The 20,374-nt window shown below is 38.7% G+C and overlaps 2 protein-coding genes and 1 non-coding gene across 3 annotated transcripts in view; all 3 read left to right on the top strand.

Annotated features, from left to right (window-relative positions):
- The window catches only part of pik3c2a (phosphatidylinositol-4-phosphate 3-kinase, catalytic subunit type 2 alpha), a 44,651-nt gene extending 33,332 nt beyond the window's left edge, over positions 1-11,319 (top strand). The window contains exons 16-33 of the mRNA XM_063479170.1: positions 497-688; positions 816-909; positions 1,017-1,111; positions 1,248-1,428; positions 1,532-1,636; positions 2,826-2,918; positions 3,522-3,651; positions 3,900-4,036; positions 4,212-4,381; positions 5,110-5,266; positions 5,893-6,002; positions 6,488-6,695; positions 6,797-6,921; positions 7,198-7,315; positions 7,403-7,484; positions 8,738-8,844; positions 8,964-9,089; positions 9,295-11,319. Of these exons, the coding sequence (XP_063335240.1) occupies positions 497-688; positions 816-909; positions 1,017-1,111; positions 1,248-1,428; positions 1,532-1,636; positions 2,826-2,918; positions 3,522-3,651; positions 3,900-4,036; positions 4,212-4,381; positions 5,110-5,266; positions 5,893-6,002; positions 6,488-6,695; positions 6,797-6,921; positions 7,198-7,315; positions 7,403-7,484; positions 8,738-8,844; positions 8,964-9,089; positions 9,295-9,477 (2,413 nt within the window). The 3' untranslated portion in view covers positions 9,478-11,319. The remainder of the gene's footprint in view (positions 1-496; positions 689-815; positions 910-1,016; positions 1,112-1,247; positions 1,429-1,531; positions 1,637-2,825; positions 2,919-3,521; positions 3,652-3,899; positions 4,037-4,211; positions 4,382-5,109; positions 5,267-5,892; positions 6,003-6,487; positions 6,696-6,796; positions 6,922-7,197; positions 7,316-7,402; positions 7,485-8,737; positions 8,845-8,963; positions 9,090-9,294) is intronic.
- Positions 11,320-13,100: 1,781 nt separating this feature from the next.
- rps13 (ribosomal protein S13) lies at positions 13,101-15,950 on the top strand. The gene is made up of 6 exons (XM_063480965.2): positions 13,101-13,160; positions 13,650-13,698; positions 13,797-13,875; positions 14,792-14,961; positions 15,158-15,258; positions 15,877-15,950. Exons 1-6 carry the CDS (start codon positions 13,138-13,140, stop codon positions 15,908-15,910), a joined length of 456 nt encoding a protein of 151 aa, XP_063337035.1. The 5' UTR covers positions 13,101-13,137; the 3' UTR covers positions 15,911-15,950.
- On the top strand, positions 15,435-15,568 carry LOC134632534 (small nucleolar RNA SNORA19). Its single transcript, XR_010094539.1, has one exon. It is a non-coding gene; the product is annotated as a small nucleolar RNA SNORA19 (small nucleolar RNA).
- Positions 15,951-20,374: the final 4,424 nt, after the last annotated feature.

The raw sequence follows: 20,374 nt of genomic DNA, 5'->3' as shown, positions 1-20,374 counted from the left end.
TACTACTGGAAGGTCGGCGTCAGGTACAAGTTGGAGTTTTTTTATTTGAGGGGTCGGGGGGGGGGAGGAGGAGGAGGAGGAGGAGGAGTAGGAGTAATCTCCAGGATTTGGGTTTAAAGCAGAGCATCAAAAAAGTGATTTAGTTGTCTTTCAGGGACCAGCAGTCGACCTTTGTGAAACATGCGACAGATATGTAACCATAAAAGGAGGAAGTCCTTCCAATTTGTGTTCAGTTTCCTGTTTAAATGTGCATTGCAACTATAGAGATTTTATTGCTCACTTTGCATTATGTAGGATTCTGCTGAAAGTGCCCAGTCTCTGTTTTAAATATCACTTTTGAGTCTTTTTAATAATTTTGAGATTTCTGCGTTTTGAGATGTAATGACCAAATCTTTTTAAACACGTGTGTAACTCAAAAACTTTTGAGTTGAAGTCTTTCTTTTAATTTTATGTAAACAGCATTTAGACATATTCCCCCCCTCTCCTTTGTCTCCAGGCTGAAGCGAGCAGACCACCAGCTGCTGTGGGACCATAGGCTCCACTGTCGGAGGGACCACCCCAGCAGCCTCCCTAAGGTACTGGCCAGTGCGCCCAGCTGGGACTGGGCCAGCATGGCTCATATTCACTCCCTGCTGCACCACTGGCCCACCCTGCCCCCCGTAACAGCGCTGGAGCTACTTGACTCAAAGTACGGCGTGAGCTCAGTACTTAGACACACACAGATTTTTACAAATACAGAAATTCCTTAGTTATATAAAAGAGGATAGAATGTGTGCCTTGTCTCCCATCTCTCATTGTAATGTATGTTTGTGTAGGTTTGCAGATACTGAGGTGAGAAGCGTGGCTGTTAGTTGGATTGAGAAGAGCAGCGATGATCAGCTGGCTGACTACCTGCCACAGCTTGTACAGGTATAGCTATATGTACAAAGGTCTGCACTAAAATATGTGCTTTGCATCTACTTTAAATCTATTTATTCCCTCTTTTTTAAAAATTCTTTTTCTCATATGCCCACCAGGCAATAAAGTTTGAGTGTCACCTAAAAAACGCCCTCGTCATGTTCTTGCTGTCCAGAGCACAAGGCAACATAAACATAGCACACTACCTCTATTGGTAAGTGTACAGCAAAAAAATAAATAAAAATTACAATCCTAAAGGCTTTAAGAACATGTATATGAGAAATCATGTGATAGATGTGAAGAAAATGTATTTTAAAAAGTGGTCATCACCATATCTACAATGGTTGCAGGCTGCTAAAGGATGCTGTGCAAGATTCCACCTGGGGACAGCGCTATGAGCGGGTGCTGGGTGCCCTGCTGTGTCTGTGCGGAGCCAAGCTGAGGGCAGAGCTGGAGAAGCAGACTCACTTGGTCACGCTGCTGGGAGCCGTTGCTGAGAGGGTCCGACAGGCTGGTGGATCTACACGACAGGTTAGCGTGTGCACATGTGTGTTCGTGCGTGTGTTAAAGGCCATAGCATGTCCTTTCTAAACGTGTATGCGTATTTACCTATCTGCATGTTTGCGTTTGTTAGGTTGCACTCCAGGAGGGCCTTGAAAACATTCAGAACTTCTTTCAGAGGAACAGCTGCCGACTGCCCCTCAGCGCCAGTCTGGTGGCAAAGGAGCTAAACATTAAGGTAACACACACAAACACAGTTAAATAATTATCTGAAAGCGTTAGCTGTACCTGAAGAAAAAGGATTGCGCTCTATGCATTAACTATGTGTTGTTTAAAATTGTATCCAGCTCAGCAGACCTTTTACACTACACTGACTATATCTGATTGATAAAATTATCAAGTGTAGAGAATAAATAAAATCATCGTTTAATGGAACTAAACAAAGAGCAGGAATAGAAGAAAACCTCAGCTGAATTTTGCGGCTGTAAATGTTTCAGTTCAAACAATTGAGGAAGTGAGCTTCTTAAGTTACAACTTCAACAAAATATAAAGCATGTGAACAAATATTCCCAAATATTACAGAGATGGTTATCATGGTTAATGAGATCCCCTAAATGATGTATTTATACTTCTGTAAGTGCTGTACTCTTCTAAGTAAGAGGAGGATCACTGCTTGGCACAATGGGAATTGTGAGAGATGAGACACAAAGGATTACATTTGGTGACTCATGCTGCCTGCCTCCGTCTGCACATTTTAGCTTTCACAGAGCCAGCTATAAGTTAATTTGCAATTAAATATAAATTTATATTAAGTTTTACATCCATGGCTCTCAAAGTTTGGTCTTTGTTAACATTTTCTGTCCTCTTGAATGCAAAAAGGACAAAATGCACTACTGTACACATTATGATTTGATGAAGAAGTCCAGAACCGGACTAATTGTAGCTGCTCTCTTCAACCAACCACTGCACAATAAAGCTTTCTAGCACTGGTAAATGTAGCTTGTATTAAGAAATGTTACAGCTACGTCTCTAATGGTTTCAGCTATAAACCAGGACAAAAATGACAGCTGCCAGTGTGAGCCCCCATCCTGTGAGCCTTAATCAAAACCTTGCTGTACCTTTTATATAGCTCGTATGATTTATGCAGACATAATTTTTCGCAATTTAAAAAAAATAAATATATAATTGTCTTTACATTATTCAAAGTCATTACTTTGTTTATCCTGCTGAAGTTACTGGATGATAACATTTCAGAAAATGCTAAATGTTCACAGGCTGTCTTTTCTGAGTAACATGCAGGTTTAAAAACATCCTTGAATAAATCAAAACCGTAGAGAAATCACTAATCACTAAATCACTTTGGGATGTGTCTTGAAGACAACATAACAGTGTGATGTAATGCAGAGGATATTGCTGTTTGTGTATAGGCCTGTTCCTTCTTCAACTCCAACGCTGTTCCCCTCAAACTGGCATTGGTCAACGCCGACCCCTTGGGAGAAGAGATCAATGTTATGTTCAAGGTAGTGTATATGCAGACACACAATCACACGCGCCCAATGTAAAATGCTGAAAATGAGTACACTGATCAGTAATTCAAACAACACCTGAGAACGGGTTCGTGTGTATCTTTCATGCATGTTTGCATGTATTATGAGTGGAGCCCACAAACATGTTGTAACTGTTTACATAGTCTTGATCTGAACACTGCACCCCCTGGTGGCTGAAGTTTAAACCAACCAGTAATTGATAGATACAGTTTACTCAAACAACAAATGCAAAATGAAGTGGCTTAATAAAAAAAAACCAAATATTTCCATAAATATTTAATTTTATTAAAATACATTATCTCAACAGAAAAAGAATAACAAAACAAATGACTTGATAATTAAAGTGCCTCAATAAAATAAAAATGGGTGAAAATAATATGTAATTACTCTTGTGTATAGTGTGCTTACAGTAAGAAACAGTGCAAGGTATTTAAATAAATACTATACTGAACTAAAAAGATGGAGTGCTAAGGATTCTCTGATTGACAAATTTTGTAAAGACTTATTGCACAGAGTAGAAAAGATTTCCTATGTGTGTATAAACTAGCTCTCTCTTGATCTACCTGCATGCATCAGGTTGGAGAAGACCTGAGGCAGGACATGCTGGCTCTGCAGATGATTCGCATCATGGACCGAATCTGGCTGCAGGAGGGTCTAGACCTCCGCATTGTAAATTTCAAATGCATCTCCACTGGCAAGGACAAAGGTAACAGACAAGCACATAAAGACACACTCCCGTCAGTCGGCTTTAAATATCCATTTACAAACCAAGCACACATGTGTACTAAAAATACTCCTACACCTTTTTGTCTGTTTAATCTGAAATTGCTCCTAGCATTAATAGAAATCATTCCTGCCATGTAGCTAATTTGTTGAGTAAACCAATTACCACATTTACAGTTAAATATACTATATGGCCAGTGTAGTGTTAATAAAAGATTTGCTGTTGTGTAGGTATGGTAGAGTTGGTGCCTTCTTCTGACACCCTCAGAAAGATCCAGGTGGAGTACGGCGTGACAGGATCTTTTAAGGACAAACCACTGGCAGAATGGCTTCGCAAGTACAACCCTGCTGAGGATGAGTATGAGAAGGTGATACATATTCTCGTGAAATTTAAAGCATTTGTTAGTCTGTTTGACCTTTGACCCTTATAAATGCGAATCCTTAATCCAAACATGCAACCTTTTTTTTTTTTTTTTCTAAATTTCATTGCAGTACTCGCTTTGTTTAGCCATGCTTAAAATACCCTTTTCTCCTCTCCTTTAGGCTTCGGAGAACTTCATCTACTCTTGTGCTGGATGCTGTGTTGCAACCTACGTGCTTGGCATCTGTGATCGCCATAATGATAATATCATGCTGCGCTCCACTGGTCACATGTTTCACATTGACTTTGGCAAATTCCTGGGCCATGCCCAGATGTTTGGCAGCTTCAAGAGGTGATGATCAAATCTCACATGTATCATGGATGCAAGTGTGAAATTGCTTGTCAGATAAAATATGCTTTGTCGCGCTATCAAGTTTTGAAGGTGTGCCGTAGTGATGGACAGAGGACTCCCACAGCACACAGGTGTTTTTTGGTTGTTGTTTGTTTTGAGTGCCTTTAGAACCGATGTGTTAAGTTGTCACAAACAATTTAAAAAGTGTGATCTTCACTTTTATGGATGAAAGGTATGTCAAGCACCCAAGATGAGGTGAAAAAACAAACAAATCCCGAAAAATTATATTCCTACCCCACCAAAGACTTTATGCATAGTAAAATATTAGAGTACATCCCTGTGCTCAAAGGCCCCACAATTCCTTTGTGGGTGACTGTATTTCAGGAGCAGAGGATAATGACTGAGCACAGTAAGATTAATGTGTGTTTTCAGTCATGACCTGATTCTTAACTGAGATTTTCACACAGTGTCCAGGTTGGCTCTGTTACAACTACACTCTTCTATTTTTGGCCTTGGAACATTTTCTTGCTGAAATGTTTATACATTTATTTATTCATTTATTTATTTATTTATTACTTCATACATACTCCTTATTTGAGTGTTTTACGTGAGGGAGGATGTCAATTTAGGCCATGTTTTCCCAGAGGTTTAAACAAGTGATGAAAAACTTTTTGCTCTCTTATGAGAAGCTGATGTCAAATCTTGTCTCCACCCTTTTTTCCCATCAGAGACCGAGCTCCGTTTGTTCTGACCTCTGACATGGCGTACGTCATTAACGGAGGCGAGCGGCCCACCAGCCGCTTCCAGCTGTTTGTGGACCTGTGTTGCCAAGCCTACAACCTCATCCGCAAGAACTCCGGGCTTTTCCTTAACTTGTTGTCACTGGTGAGAGAGAAAACAAAAAAAACAAAAAACAAACCCAAGTACATATACACATGTGCATAGTACATAGCACTCTAGCTGTTCATACACACATAGATGGTAAAACGAGTTTTGTTCTTGTACTTTTGTACTGCTGACTGTGCCATTTAACATCTTTATCTGTCCCTCTTACTGGTTTTGGCCTCCTTTTTGTCACCTTGTTTTCTTTTACACCTGCAAGAGCCAAAATAAGATATGCAAACCAAGAACATTCATAATAAATCAACGCCTCTCTGTCCTAGAAATTTGTGTGCAATAAACTTATAGGCTCTGCTTAAGTGTGAAAAGACCTCTGTTTATTGCATTTCTAAAGGAGACAGTCTTGGTGTCACTGAACTGAACTGAATTATACTGATTCTTTGCCTGACCTCGCTGATTATACATTGGACAAACAAAATAGTAGACACACCTGTCGGTGCAATTAAGCAGCACCAGTAAGCACATATTCCAAACTGAACACACAGCAGAGTTAGAAAGTTCTGAGTAATAAGTGGGCCAACATGCAGAAAACTACTTCAGATAACTCAAAAAAAAGTCACCAAGTGGTATTCACTTCAAATATCAGGCATGTGTTTCTCTGTCTGTTGTAGATGATGTCATCAGGTCTCCCAGAGCTGACCGGCTCTCAAGATCTAAAGTATGTGTTTGATGCACTGCAGCCGCACAACACAGATGCTGAAGCCACCATCTTCTTTACCAGGTAAATGTATTAACATCTCTCTCCTCCAGTCCAAAAAACATAACTAAAAACATTTTGATATGTTTATTATTTGTTTGTTTTTTTTAGCACATTTTTGTTCAACTTTAATACTTTTCTCTGATTCATTCACCTTTACGTGGCAGGTTTTGTAGCCAGATATACTTTTGTGTACGGTTTATGATGTCAGAAACTAAAAGTCCACCAGGTGGCAGTACATGCTTAGGAGCAAAACAGGAATAGCTGCTATCTCACTATGCAACAATAAAACAAAAGTACAGCCAGAACAAGGCATGCTTGTTTTTTGAAAGACCAGTGAGACTGGATTGAAACTGGAAATGTGCTTTGAATGTTGATTTCTTCACATAGCCAAAGGTCTAGGGAGCATAGTTAAAATTTGTGTTTTTGCCATGTTAAATATTTAGTCTCATTTTCACCTGATCTAATGCAGATTTCCTCCCCTTATTTTCTAACTATAACTGTCCCAGGCTCATAGAGTCCAGTCTAGGAAGTGTGGCCACCAAGTTCAACTTCTTCATCCACAACCTTGCCCAGCTACGATTCTCTGGTCTGCCGGCCAATGACGAGCCAATCCTCTCTTTCTCCCCGAAGACATATACTCTGAAACAAGAGGGACGCATCGTCCACGCCTCCATCTTCTCCTTTCAGAAGAGATATAACCCAGACAAGCACTATGTGAGTACCAGTAAAGTCTCATTTTGTTTTCCATTTTCCTTTTTCATCTCATACTGGATTTTGCCCAAACTGTAAACTGGCTGTTTCTCCTCTCTGTGCAGATCTATGTGGTGAGACTCCTGAGGGAAGGTCAGAATGAGCCACAGTTTGTCTTCCGCACTTTTGACGAGTTTCAAGAGCTCCACAATAAACTGACTATCCTCTTCCCTCTCTGGAAGCTGCCAAGGTAGTTTTGTAACCCTCCACTCACTCCCTAATCATCCAACAATGTCATCAATCTAATTAAAACCTGTAAAATAGTGAACTGGCCAGTTAATTATCATGTTTTGGAGATGATGCAGTCTTCGCTAACACTCCCAAAATGCCATCCTGCTGTAAGCCTAATAATGAATTGGTGTTTTGTTTTGTTTTTGTAATCAGTGTTGTGACTACCGGTCTAAGTGTTACATCAGATTCTGTAAAGTAGATCAGCTAATCATACCTTGCTTCTCTTTTTCTCTAGTTTCCCCAGCAAAATGGTGCTTGGCCGAAGCCAAATTAAAGAAGTAGCAGCCAAGAGGAAGCTGGAGCTCAATAACTATGTCCACAACCTGATGAGAAGCTCCACAGAGGTTACCCAGGTATACGCACACACAAACAAACACACTCAGTATACTGGAATGATAGTAATCAGGAATAGATTTTCAGTCTTTCTGGTCTTCTTCTAGTGTGACCTGATCTACACATTCTTTCATCCAATTGCGCGGGATGACAAGACAGAAGGTGTGGATGCCATGGCCAAAGCACCTGGTAAATACCTTCACTTTTCATTTCCATTTACTGTTTGTCATTTTCTTGACACTATTTGTGCTTTTGCTTTCATTACTGTGCTATCATTAAGCCATGTACTGTTTATAAATATCGACAAGTAATTTACCAGTTTGTCAAGTCACTCTGTTGAGTTTGTAGGCAAAAATATTTAATGGTTCATTGAATAAAAATTTAAAATGCATTGCTCACAGAAGATCAAAGGAACACTTTTTAATCAGTATACTATCAAGTCAGTTAAACCTCTGAGATATTGAGCTGGTCAGGTAAGTATCCAAGGGGGTTGTTAATTTTGTTAAGAGCAAAGAGCAGAAACTTATTAACAACAGATGCACTAGATGAGCGAGGATGTGACAGCCCACAAAACAGGAATGTTTTCACAGTTAGAGGGCACTGACATTTTTGCATCCTCATCTTTTCTGACTGTTTTTTTTTTTTTTTTTTTTTTTTTTAACTAGTTTTGCATTTGGCTAGGGTCAGTGTCACTGCTGGTGATATGAGCCTATACCAGGACCCTAGAGAGGTTTCACTAGTAGTCCAACTCCTATTGATGGCACATCAATACGTGCCATTGCCAGCAGGTTTGTTTTGTTTCCCAGCAAAGCCCTAAGAGTATGGTGGGGATTCGAGGAAACAGGCAGGTGAGGAGAGGTGAACACGGCTGTAGAAGGTCCTTAACCCATCAGCAGGACTGGTATCCACAATGTGCAAGTCAGAGCCTATGCTGGTGCAGTGGGTTCTGGGTTTCTCCTGGTGCACAACAATGCCTCGCTCATGTAGTGAGAATATGCAGGCAGTTTCTTGAGGTTGAAGAAATTGATACAACTGACTGGCCCCCACAATCGATCCAATTCAACATCTCTGTTCGGTCCATCCTACGCCATGATCTCCTGGTCCAGATCTGTATGAGATCACCCAGGACACCATCCATATTCTCAATAGAACCATGCCCCGTTGTTGTCCGGCATCTATAAAAGCACATGGGGGACATACAAAACTAATAGGTGCGATTTTTGAGATGCTGCAGTGAAGGTTTGGCAAGGTGGGCTAGCCTGCCACATAATTTTCACACATTTTTGGACTGTCTTTGGATTCAACCCTCTGTAGGTGTGACACATTACACATAATACATTATCCAGTTCATATTAGTATAGATAGCAGCATGATTGTTGAAGACCTTGTGTTAGCATGCTATTCCAGATTCATGAGTTATGTGTGGCTTGTGACTGTTGCAGAGCCTCCACTGAGTCCCACCTCTGGTCGGGTGGAAGGAGAAGTGAAGCTGTCAATCTCCTACAGGAATAGTACTCTATTCATCATGGTCATGCACATCAGAGACCTGGTAGGCTTCAAGAATTAAATATATATTTTAAAATACTGTTTTGATCAGTTCATGTCATTTCATTCTTTTTCTATTTCTCTGTCTGTTGTCATACAATTAATCCGTCTCTTTCCTGTCAGGTTTCTGAAGATGGAACAGATCCCAACCCGTATGTGAAGACTTACCTGCTTCCAGATCCACACAAGACTTCCAAACGCAAGACAAAGATCTCAAGGAAAACCAGGAACCCTACCTTCAATGAGATGGTTAGGAAATACTATGATAAGCTATATTTATTATCTAGTATGGCATTTTAAGAACCATGATTGTAAAAATGTTAGACTATTTTGATATTTACTGATTTATTTTTGATATGAAAATGTTCTACTGAGGTACTGAAATCCAAGAACTTCATGGTCAGCTGCCTAAAGACACTCACTTTGCTAACTTTTCCATTCTCTTCTTCCACAGCTGGTGTACAGTGGCTACAGCAAAGAAACTCTGGGCCTTCGGGAGCTGCAGCTGAGCGTGCTCAGTGCTGAGTCGCTGCGTGAGAACTACTTCCTGGGTGGCATTACGCTCAGGCTCAAAGACTTTGACCTCAGCAAGGAGACGGTCAAGTGGTACAAACTAACGGCCGTTCCCTACTTCTAACCCCTGCCCACCTCCCTCTGCCGAAGCAACAGTTCTGACTCTGCCTCTTCAAGCAAAAAACAAACAAAAAACAGCGCTGCATTCAAATCATATGGGAAATGCAGCAGATGCTTACTTGAAAATGGTGGTCACCTCAGCTTTCAGTTCACTTCAGCACTACTCTTTCTTTTCCTTCTTTTTTTTTTATGGATGAATTTCCTACCATTCCAATCGTTCAGTAATAATCAGCAATATTTTACTTTCAAATCTATTAAATCAAATTAACAATTTCTTCCACGTGAATCGTGTTGTAATTAGTATTCTTAAGATTTCATAAGAAGAATACTTATGTTCTCATTGCTGACAAACATGTACCACGAGCAACAACATTCTGCTGAATTTTACCATGAGGTTGCATGTAATTATGTTGCCGTGGAGATTATTCCCATATGACGTGAATGCGTGAAAAACTCCTTCAGACGTGCCCTCAAAGGGCGATCGTTCGGGCTAATTCACAAATCCTCAAACGGGGGAGCCTGGTCTTCATTCTTCACCATTTCTTTTTTTTCTTCCCTCTACAGCTAATCAAGATTGTTTTTGTGACAAACAATCTCCTCCTTTTGTCTCAGTTTTCCTAAAGTGTAACAAAGAGCTGTAACGTTTTGTACATTTTGATATTAGAGGACCAAAACGGCTTACTTTCAGAAGAGTATATATAGGCTGACACATTTATTTTTTAAGTAATAGAAAGGGGGCTCATTTTTGCATTTTCCTTGTTTATTTTCTATATAGACAAATAGGAGGCATCAGGGTTTCCTGCTTTGTAGCAGATACCTCTGGGTTAGAGCAGAGATCCAGGAAATCAACCATGACCTTAATATTCCCCAAAAATGTGCCAAAAGTAATGAAAAGGACAGTAAATCAAACCACACTTCCATCAAGGTGCCTTTGTTTGTGCTCACGCTCAACTTGGCCTTATTACAAGATATATTTTATTAACAATGTGATGTCCTCATTAAAGAAAAATCTATATTCTATAAAGCTATATCAGTAGTTCTTCCAGAGCAGGTCTAAGTGTGGGAGTGCAGCCTTTTGTGACAGTGGAATGCCACTAAATGCACAATACTAGGTCTTTCGCTCGTGGTATTACTTGACTGTTTTCACAAAGCACACCTTAAAAGGGGAATTTGTATAATAAGCTTCAGAACATGCTTTTGTACATGCTCGGGTTGAAGATTATGATTGTTTGAAGACACTGATTGGTAGTCTGTTCGGTGCTTCCTTCAAGTGGTTCAAAACCACAAGTCAGGAACTGAGTTACTTCTGGAGTCTGGACCTGAGGCTGTTTCACCTTTGGGCAGCAATGCCACACTCACTCCTACTGCCTAATACTGGTGTAACGATGCCATGATGAGTCACTGGATGGTAATAGCTGCCAGTGAAGTCCAGAACAAGTCAGGTTTTGTGACATTTAGTTGAGGGAATGCTTTGGCAAAACGACACAAACCAGATACTGAAAGGACAACTTTACCTTAAAACGTCTTCACAAAAAAGGGAACAGGAATCCTGAGCATGAGATTAGCTGCTTTCTTCTCTACTTGCCTAACTATGAATCTAAAGTTGTTGTTAATGTTTAATAAAGAAATTAAGATAAATGTTTCTAAAAAGGTTTTTAGAGATCCACAAGACAACGTCATGTTATGATTATTAGTGGCTTCATTCGTTCTTTTAGCAGCTGTACAAAGAAAGGAAGCAGAGTTTGTATTAACATGGCCAGTTATTTATTCCTAATTGGTGACCTCTTGCCTGAATGGATCAGTGTGTACTGTAATCCTTCTTTCTTAAAGCAAATTAAATGTTTTTGGAACGTATGTGTCAAAATTGTGGTCTTTGTGTGAAATTTGTTTGAAGGTAGATTACACAAACTTGCTTACTGATTCTATTGTTTCAATTTCTTTGCCCGCAAGTCACGTACAGTACTGTGCAAATGTCTTGAGCTACCCCTAATTTCTTTATATTTTGCTTCCAAGAGACCTTTCTATTATATATTTTTTCTTTAATTGTTCTTGAACAATAATTCTTCAGGCTTCCTGGAGGGCTTTTTCAAGTTTTTATTTGGACATTGGCTGCTCTTTCCCTCAATTTGAATCCAGTCTTTGTACCCAACCATCTTCTGAGAATGTTTTTGTTTAAGCTACTTAACAGTGACCTGTGAGTCATTCAAGCATAAAAATGGAAACCAGTATGGTATCTACATATTGAACAAGAACCAATTTTCCATTGTCTTATTTGCATGTATTTTGCTCACATTACTTCATTTGAATGTATGCAAATTACCTAAGATCACTCAGTTTGACAGGCGTAAAATAGTATTTTTCCTCCAACAAGCTGATTCCTAAAGGACTATTAACCAGAAACTTGGCATATCTTGTCATGGTTATGGATAATTTGAGAAAACCTGGAAACGTGCAGATAAACATTATCTATAAACGGTATTCTTTAAACTGGGAAAAAAGAGATAATCTAATAACTGATAAAGAATCTGGGGGGTACATCTGTTTTCTTGAGAAATGGTTTCAATGTAAGGGTTTACAGCCATTACTATTAAGAGAAATGAAGGGAAAGTATTGCAAATTACAAACTGCACTGAAAATCAGTGGCAAAAGGTCTTTGTGTATTGAATCTAAATTCAAATGACTGGTTTAAGTCATTGTCATTATTTATGGAGAAGGTCAGAAAAGAGTTACAACAGTGACCCATTTCTAAAACATGGTGGGGGCTTTCATCCACCGTGTAATACCAGCTGAAAATCATCTGACTGGCAACAGCATAATTTTCAACATAATAATGATCCCTAACACACTTCCAATCCATTGGTCATGGACTGGTATTCGCATTTCCACAGCGCTCAGACCTCAATGTTATTGAAGCAGTGTGGGATCATCTTCACTGAGAACAGAACAAAAGGCAGTTAAATTCCAAAGGATGTGTCCTTCAAGAGGCCTGGAGTTATTTCTGAGGATATTTGAATTTACAAGAAAGCTTGCTCAAGAGTTCAGGCTGCCGTGAAGAATAAAGGTGATCAACAAATACAAATACTCTTTGAAATTGTACAGACTCTATTTCAGCCTTATATTCTGGATTTCCACGTGTGTTCCCACGTTTCATTAAATTACTGCTCCCATTTCCCATTTTATCGGGAGTCGATGAAGACCTTTGCACAGTACTACATAACACTACAGCTGGATGAGAAATACCTTCATTTCTGCAGATATGAAGAGAAGCTATTTTACGAAAAATTCGTATGTTGTGATGGACCACTGTCTGTTTACCTCCACAATGTATACTAAGCTTGGTGACCCACAAATTCCGCTCACATGTCAGCAGCCAGTTTCTTCAAGGTTTTATTTGCATTAAGAAAAAAATAGCGCCAACTAAAGCGGTTTCAGTGTGACAAAAATAGCGTCCTTTACACGGTATCGTTGTTCAGCTATTACAAACTCAAGTATTCAATCAGACTGACGAAGAGTGAGGGAGATACTAAAGAGCTGAGCTAGGGTAGTTTTGTTGACGTCAGGTAGCGTCAACAAAACTCCGGTCTACGTCATTGCGTCATTTCCGACGCAGGCGCAAAATACCATTTTCTGTCGCGTGTGCGGCCTCTCTTCCTCTACCGCCATCATGGGTCGCATGCACGCTCCCGGGTGAGCTCTCTTTTTGTCTTTTAAAGTTGGTATTTTACTTCTGTAGAGAGGTTTTGTTTCCAGGAGATAGCTTCTAAACATGTTGTGGCTGACTGGGGACAAAAAATGAAATCCAGGATTCGGCCTAAAAGTGAGAAATTGACTTACATGCGCACAGTCAGTCGACATCCTCCTTTAGCTAGCTTGTGGTAGCCAAGTTAGCACATTTGCGCATCGAAACGATTTTAACTCCCTGAGTTGTACATCATGTTGCATATAAATGTATAACTTGCAAAGTTTAGGCCACACGTTTTTCTTCTTACAGATAACAAAGTTAAATTACTGTAAACTGATCATTTAGTTAAGATTCATGATCGGTAAGCCAGCACGAGTATAACCCGGCCTAACGTTTTTCCCCCCGTTGCCTGTTGACTTTGCGATAGTTTTTGCGTTGTTCTGACCAAACTGTCAAGTTATCGCTACTAACGGGATTTTGTTTCTCGCTTACAGAAAGGGCTTGTCCCAGTCAGCTCTGCCTTACAGGCGCAGTGTTCCCACTGTGAGTACACATTCGTTATATTTCGCTAAAGCGAAGTGATTATTGCACATTTTTTGAACACACGTCCTTTATTTTAATACCGTCCCCCATTTTTGTAGTGGCTGAAGCTCACATCTGATGATGTCAAAGAGCAGATCTTCAAGCTGGCCAAGAAGGGTCTGACTCCTTCTCAGATTGGTAAGTGCTACCATTCACTCATGTAGTTTTTCTTCCCTGCAACATGCAGCTGTTGAGATTAATTACATGGCATGACTATAATAATTGAAGAGCACTACAGTTCAGTTCACAACGTTTGGCAGACTCAGATATTGCTGAGCAGTTTAAAAACGTTTGGCAGCACATTACCTGTGCTAGATGCCCTTCCAGATATTTGGCTGACCATGATGTTGATACCATTATACTACATTTCTGCAGTAATTTTTAATTCAGAATTTCTCATGATTGTAAATGTTGGGGTTGCTGTTATCATGTTCTTGATGTTCTTTGTCCTCCGAGCTTCAGTGCAATGTAAACCAGATGTATTACACACAGTGTAAAAACTTGAGACTAGACAAACTCATTCTAAGACATTATAATACAAGTGTAAGTAGTTTTTTCTGATATTTACAAATTAGGATAGATTGTCTGTATTGTGAGTAAAGTAAAGACGAGATGGAGCAGGTATACATTTTCCTATTGACTGATAGCTACAGGCCTCAAGGCTCCACAGAAACTCATGTCAAATCAAAACGTTTGGAAAAGTCCTACAAAGATTATTACCGACTTATCTCACAGTGCAAACAATCATTGAATAAAATGACTTGTCATCAGTGACAAAAAAATGTGATGCTATTCAGAGAAAACTTCGAGACTCTTTCTCTGTTTAGGAAAATTACATTAGCCAGATGCCACTTGTGTTACATAAATCCAGGAAACACAATTTACTCACTTTGAAATTTTTTTAGTTTTGCTTTTGAATCAATATGCAGTCTTCATTTCTCTGGAATTTTTTTTAATCTGTTTTAAGACTGTTTTGGCAGATTTATGCAAAACTTGATTTGTTGGCAAAATCCCATGCCTGTTTCAGTTTTATCATGTCTATAAACCTTTCTAGGTGTGATTCTGAGGGACTCCCACGGTGTTGCCCAAGTACGTTTTGTCACTGGCAACAAAATTCTGAGGATCCTCAAGTCCAAGGGTCTGGCCCCTGACCTGCCAGAGGATCTGTACCACCTCATCAAGAAGGCTGTGGCGGTCAGGAAGCACCTGGAGAGAAACAGAAAGGTACAGCAAAGCTAGGCCAATGACCTGGAACAAGATCCTATAGCATAACTTGGAAGATAAGTTTGTTTTCCATGTAAAATTAAAAATGTAATTTTGATGTTGTCATCAACAGTTTAAAGGATTTTTATTCTTTGGAATGCAAGCAATTTGAAATATAATGGGAATTGAATGCAACACGTTGTTGTTATATTTGCAGGACAAGGATGCCAAGTTCCGCCTGATTCTCATTGAGAGCAGGATCCACAGGCTGGCCCGTTACTACAAGACCAAGAGAGTACTGGCCCCCAACTGGAAGTAGTATGTATCTGTGATGCTTTCGAGATGCTTTTCTTGTTATTTGGATCGGAAAATTTAATTTTTGCAAGTCGGTTACCTGTTCGTTATCAAAAAAAAAATTGTAACAAATGGTAGTTTTTATTACAACACTAATCGTTTAACTGTATTGTAATGTAACACTAAGTGTATACATGGAAGTGCACAATTCATTGTCATGCTCCTCATTGTTTATTAGGAGTATTGATATTTCTGTTGTGCTAGAGGAAAAACTGGAGGTAAATTAGCAGAGCAGCTACTTGGTGCAGTCTCTGCCAGTCCCCTTCACACAGTGAAACTATTTGTGTACATGTGTGGATGGACACATTGATGTTCTAAAAAGACAACTTGGTCCTTTTTATTCAGCTATAGTTTTATAGGTTTGCACATGTGGCGTTTTAAGCAGGTTGTAATTTATGTGGCCGACATGAACTTAATTTTGAATATAAACAAATAATTACAACAAAGTAAAAATCATGAGTAATAGGAAAGAGATGGTTATACTTTTTCCCCTAAAAAATATATATGAAGATTTAATGGGTTTTTGTTTTTAAGTCAAAAGTTTTTGTTTACTAATGTTTTTTTTCCCCTTTCCGTTTACAGTGAGTCCTCTACAGCTTCTGCTCTGGTGGCATAAATTCTACACTTTTGGATTAATAAAACAGTTTAAATTGGGAGTTGTTTGTTTGTCTTTTTGTGTGTGTGTGTGTGTGTGTGTGTGTGTGTGTGTGTGTGTGTGTGTTGAGATTTAGGGATGCACTTGAAATACAGGCCAAACACTGAATACAAAAAAGAATACATTTAAATGGACTGGTTCTTTTACAGTGCTTTTCTACTCTGAGCGCTCAAAGCGCTTTACACAACTTGCCTCATTCACACAAGCAATGGTTTTTTTTAATGCTCTTTCTATGTAAGTGCTTTGTAACACACACACATTCATACTCCAGTTGATTCATGGAAGAGCAACTTGGGGTTAGTATCTTGCCCACTGATATTTAGCACACAGACAGGGGTCTAGCCACCAACCTTCCGAATAGTAGGTGACCTGCTCCACCACCTAGGGGGGAAAAAAATCCAGCAATACATGCCCATTGAGAGCAGGGCCCTATACTACAGGGGAAGTTCAACATACCCAGGGCATTTTTCCATCATCTGGATTCACTTACCAACATCAGGATAAAAGGTCACATAAAGCTGGTTATCAGCTTGCTAACTTCAACCCAAGGTTAATATTCTAATTTTCTGTAAATTTAATTTTTCCCCACAGTGGCTGTTTCTGTTTATTTAACATAATAAGTGGAGTAGCTTTTCTTTAAGCAAAGGCCAAATTCCACCCTGGATCTGACTGATTTCAGAGAAGTTATTTGGGTCTTTGCACATTTTACTAACCAGTATGTCCTAATTTGATTGTTTGTGGGGAATTTAAACTGAAGAAAGGAACACCGTAAGCACTATTTTTATTAGACTTTTATAAGTTCAGATGGCCACAAATTTTGAGACCTACCCGAAACACTCCCGACGTGCTCATGGTTGTTTAGGAAGGTAGGATCCTTTCACAAAAAGTCAATATTCAGAAGGTAATCGTTACTAAGAAAATTACTTTTGAATTAGATACTCATTCGCAATAGTATCTATACCAACAGTGCTGTTTTTGGGTCCTCTTTGAGATCATAGGTACTTCACAGGGTACCATTGAAAACAGGCAGGCATACAGCTCCTAACTAGCAGCTGAATACATGAAGAGTAGCTTGCATTCACAGCATTCTATGAGGAATTTCAGGATCTCTTTTTAAAGCTTGTGTCTTTAAACAAAAATGAAGTACTAAATAATCTAAGATGTAACTATATCATTTTAACTATTAAAAGTTACCCAGCGGTTAGAGCAAAACATTTGAAGTATTGAGGTTTCATTCTATTTGTGGCATCAGTGTGCAAAGCGTGATATGTGGAAGATACTAAAAGACTATTGATTCTAGAAGTGACATTGAATTTCCTCAGGCCACGTGTCAAGGTCTTTGCATGTATTTTTTAAGAATTACAAACATTTAGTTCATATTGGTTTATTCATCGTGACATAAGACAGTAAGTTGTATTTAAATTGTCTGTGTTAACGTGGTGTAGCAAAGACTGATGAAGCTATGCAATGGTAAGATGTCCGCCCATTGATCCCTCCACAATCCACATTGCTGCTCCTCTTATAACAGTGAAACTTGAACACAGTGATTACTTACTGTGTTCAGTAAGTAATCACTTACTGATTACTTACTGTGTTCAGTAAGTAATCACTTACTGAACACAGTAAGTGATTACTTACTGAACACAGTAAGTGATTAAGTTGTGCCCAAGTTCAAAATCATATAGGGTTTTTTCAGGGTTGGGGGGTTCCCCTTATAGCGGGGGGTTCCCCTTATAGCAGGGGCTCCCAAAGTGTGGGGTGCAAATCTGCAGTTTGAAATTACAAGTATGTACAATTTCATATTTATATACATTCATTGATTTATATAAAAAATGAATTAAAACTGTTAATAGGAGGATGTTACTTTAAGTTAAATTTACTTTTGTGTCCCATTGGCTAGTGGGTCACACATTGCTCTTATCACTTACCATATGATTGGGTTGCTTTAGCAATTTATAACCAACAGCCTATGATATTGATATTTTTCTAATTAAATTCTCAAGGAAATGCATCACTTTATCTTGTATTTTGATCAGAGTGAAGATTTAAGATTCGGTGGGCCTCAGGGGTTTTTTGTTTTTTTATTTTTTTTCAAGTGGACTGCAGTATTCTTTGGCAATGGCTGCTCTGAAGTATTGGCCACCCCAACAAGCAGACGATTCCCTATGACTAAGGACTTAGTGGGGCAATACTGGGGAGGAAAACCTCCCTTTTAACAGGAAGAAACCTCCCGTTTTGAAATATTAAGCTGTTGTAATCAGAATTAAATAAGTATTTGGTTTTACAGATTTAGTGTGTATAATTTAACCAAATTTGGTCAAAATGGATAGGTAAGCAGAAGGAGCAGTAATTTTGCTGCTGAATTAACCTACCCAACCCCATTTGTGGTTTCAAACTGAATGTCGATCACTGGTCTGACTCAAAGAAGGGATGGAGAACCTCCACAGGTGCGATGCACTTGTTGACATCTAAGCATAACATCAGTTTAATTAGGCTCAGCCAGTAATAAATGCTGGGTTTTTGTGGTATTATCCTGTCTCATATTCAAAGTGTTCATCTGTTTGAAATTAGCGCTGCAGCTTTCTTCTATAAAATAATTATTACTCATACTATAGTCTAGGACATAGTCTGGTGGCTGGTTCTGAGTGTATATGATGAACATTAGGACATTGTAATCCATAGTGAAGCAGATGGGCTACAGTAGCAAAGGTATCAACATTTATAACTGCCCATAGACAAAATTTTAAAAGGAAGAACCCAAAAGAAAAACACCCTTCAAACATGTTATGAGTGTTGACATTGTATAGTTTGTCCACCAGAGGGCACTCTGCAACTTTCCTGTTGAGAAAACATGTTTGGAATGCTGCAAGCACAACAAACAGCTAAGAGTGAAAGTAACAAAATTCTTCAGATGTAACATGAAATTGTCTTGTTATGACGACTCTGAATGCGCTTTTAGGTTGAGGGAGCAAATATCCCTAGAGTCTGAAATTATTCTAGTCATATTGTCTAGTGCAGGGGTCAGCAACCTTTAAGACCCAAAGAGCCATTTGGTAGTACGGTGGCCCCTAGAGACAAAGCACGTGCAAACTCCAAAACACTTGCAAACTCCAAAACACTTGCAAAATCCAAAACACATGCAAACTCCAAAACACTTACAAAATCCAAAACACATGCAAACTCCAAAACACATGCAAAATACAAAACACATGCAAACTCCAAAACACAGGCAAAATACAAAACACGTACAAAATCCAAAACACATGCAAACTCCAAAACACATGCAAACTCCAAATCACAACGGAAGTGCTCCAGGACGCTAGGGGCAGTGTTGAGCTCGATTTGCAAAATAAACGGCAAGTTTGTCTGTATTTTTATTATTTTTTTTTTTTAAACCTTTATTGAAAGAGATGTCCATATACAAAGCAAGTCATGGAAACAGACCAGAATTGTAACAATTTACATTATAAAGATGGTGAAGCAAGTCACTATAACTTAACAGGGAGAGCAAAAAAAAATAAAAAAAATTAATTAATTAATTAAAAAAATAAAAATAAATATAAATTCAGGGTAGAGTAATAAGGAACATAGACCTTTTGACACAAGCAGGCAGATTAGAATAGCAAGTATTTTGTGATTTTAGAGTATAGTACAGCAGTTTTTTTATTCGTAGTAGAAATAAGCTTAAGTGATTGGTATTGACAAAAGTAATTCAAGAAGACGGTAAATATAGGAGAGGCATTCTTCCACTTACATACATGAATAAAAAACTTACATAGCACTATTACAAAATTGACAACATCTGAGATTTCAGAATCTAGATTGTCCATAAAGAAAAGAACATCCTTAGATGTGAAGGAAGGTATATTGGAAATCCTGAGTGAAACCCAACAGTGTATGTCAAACCAAAAAGCATTAACATACTGACAAGTGAAAAATAGATGCTCTAGAGTTTCTGGAACGGAAGAACAGAAAGCACAAAAGTCAGCCTCAAAATTAAACCTTTTATACAGGAATTCTCCTACTGGATAAATGCCAGATATGATTCTGAAGTGTGTTTCTTTCATTTTAGGCGCAAGTGGGTATTTTAAGTAAAAAGAAAATGACTTTTCTTTCAACACGCTATCAAGGTCATGTCTTACATTGACATAGTTACAGAATACTATTTGCTTGAAGGTATTAGAGATTAACTTATTATTAAATTGTTTGTCCTTTATTGAGGTATTACCTATCGCCAGTGAAGGTAAGTATGTTCTTATTAGTGAATACTTTAAAGTATTTACGATAAGAGTTAACAACGGTGTGGGTAGTGCTTTACAAACCTTGTTAAAATTATTAAATGAAACGTCTATTTTATATTTATCAATAAATTCTTCATAAGATAGCAGGTTTCCATTTTTATCAAGCAGATCAACAACATAACAC

Source organism: Pelmatolapia mariae, linkage group LG7 (assembly GCF_036321145.2).
Source record: "Pelmatolapia mariae isolate MD_Pm_ZW linkage group LG7, Pm_UMD_F_2, whole genome shotgun sequence".
In the NCBI taxonomy this organism is placed as follows: domain Eukaryota; kingdom Metazoa; phylum Chordata; class Actinopteri; order Cichliformes; family Cichlidae; genus Pelmatolapia; species Pelmatolapia mariae.
The sequence above is the reverse complement of the archived record's forward strand: the minus strand, read 5'-3'. Positions and strand labels throughout refer to the sequence as shown.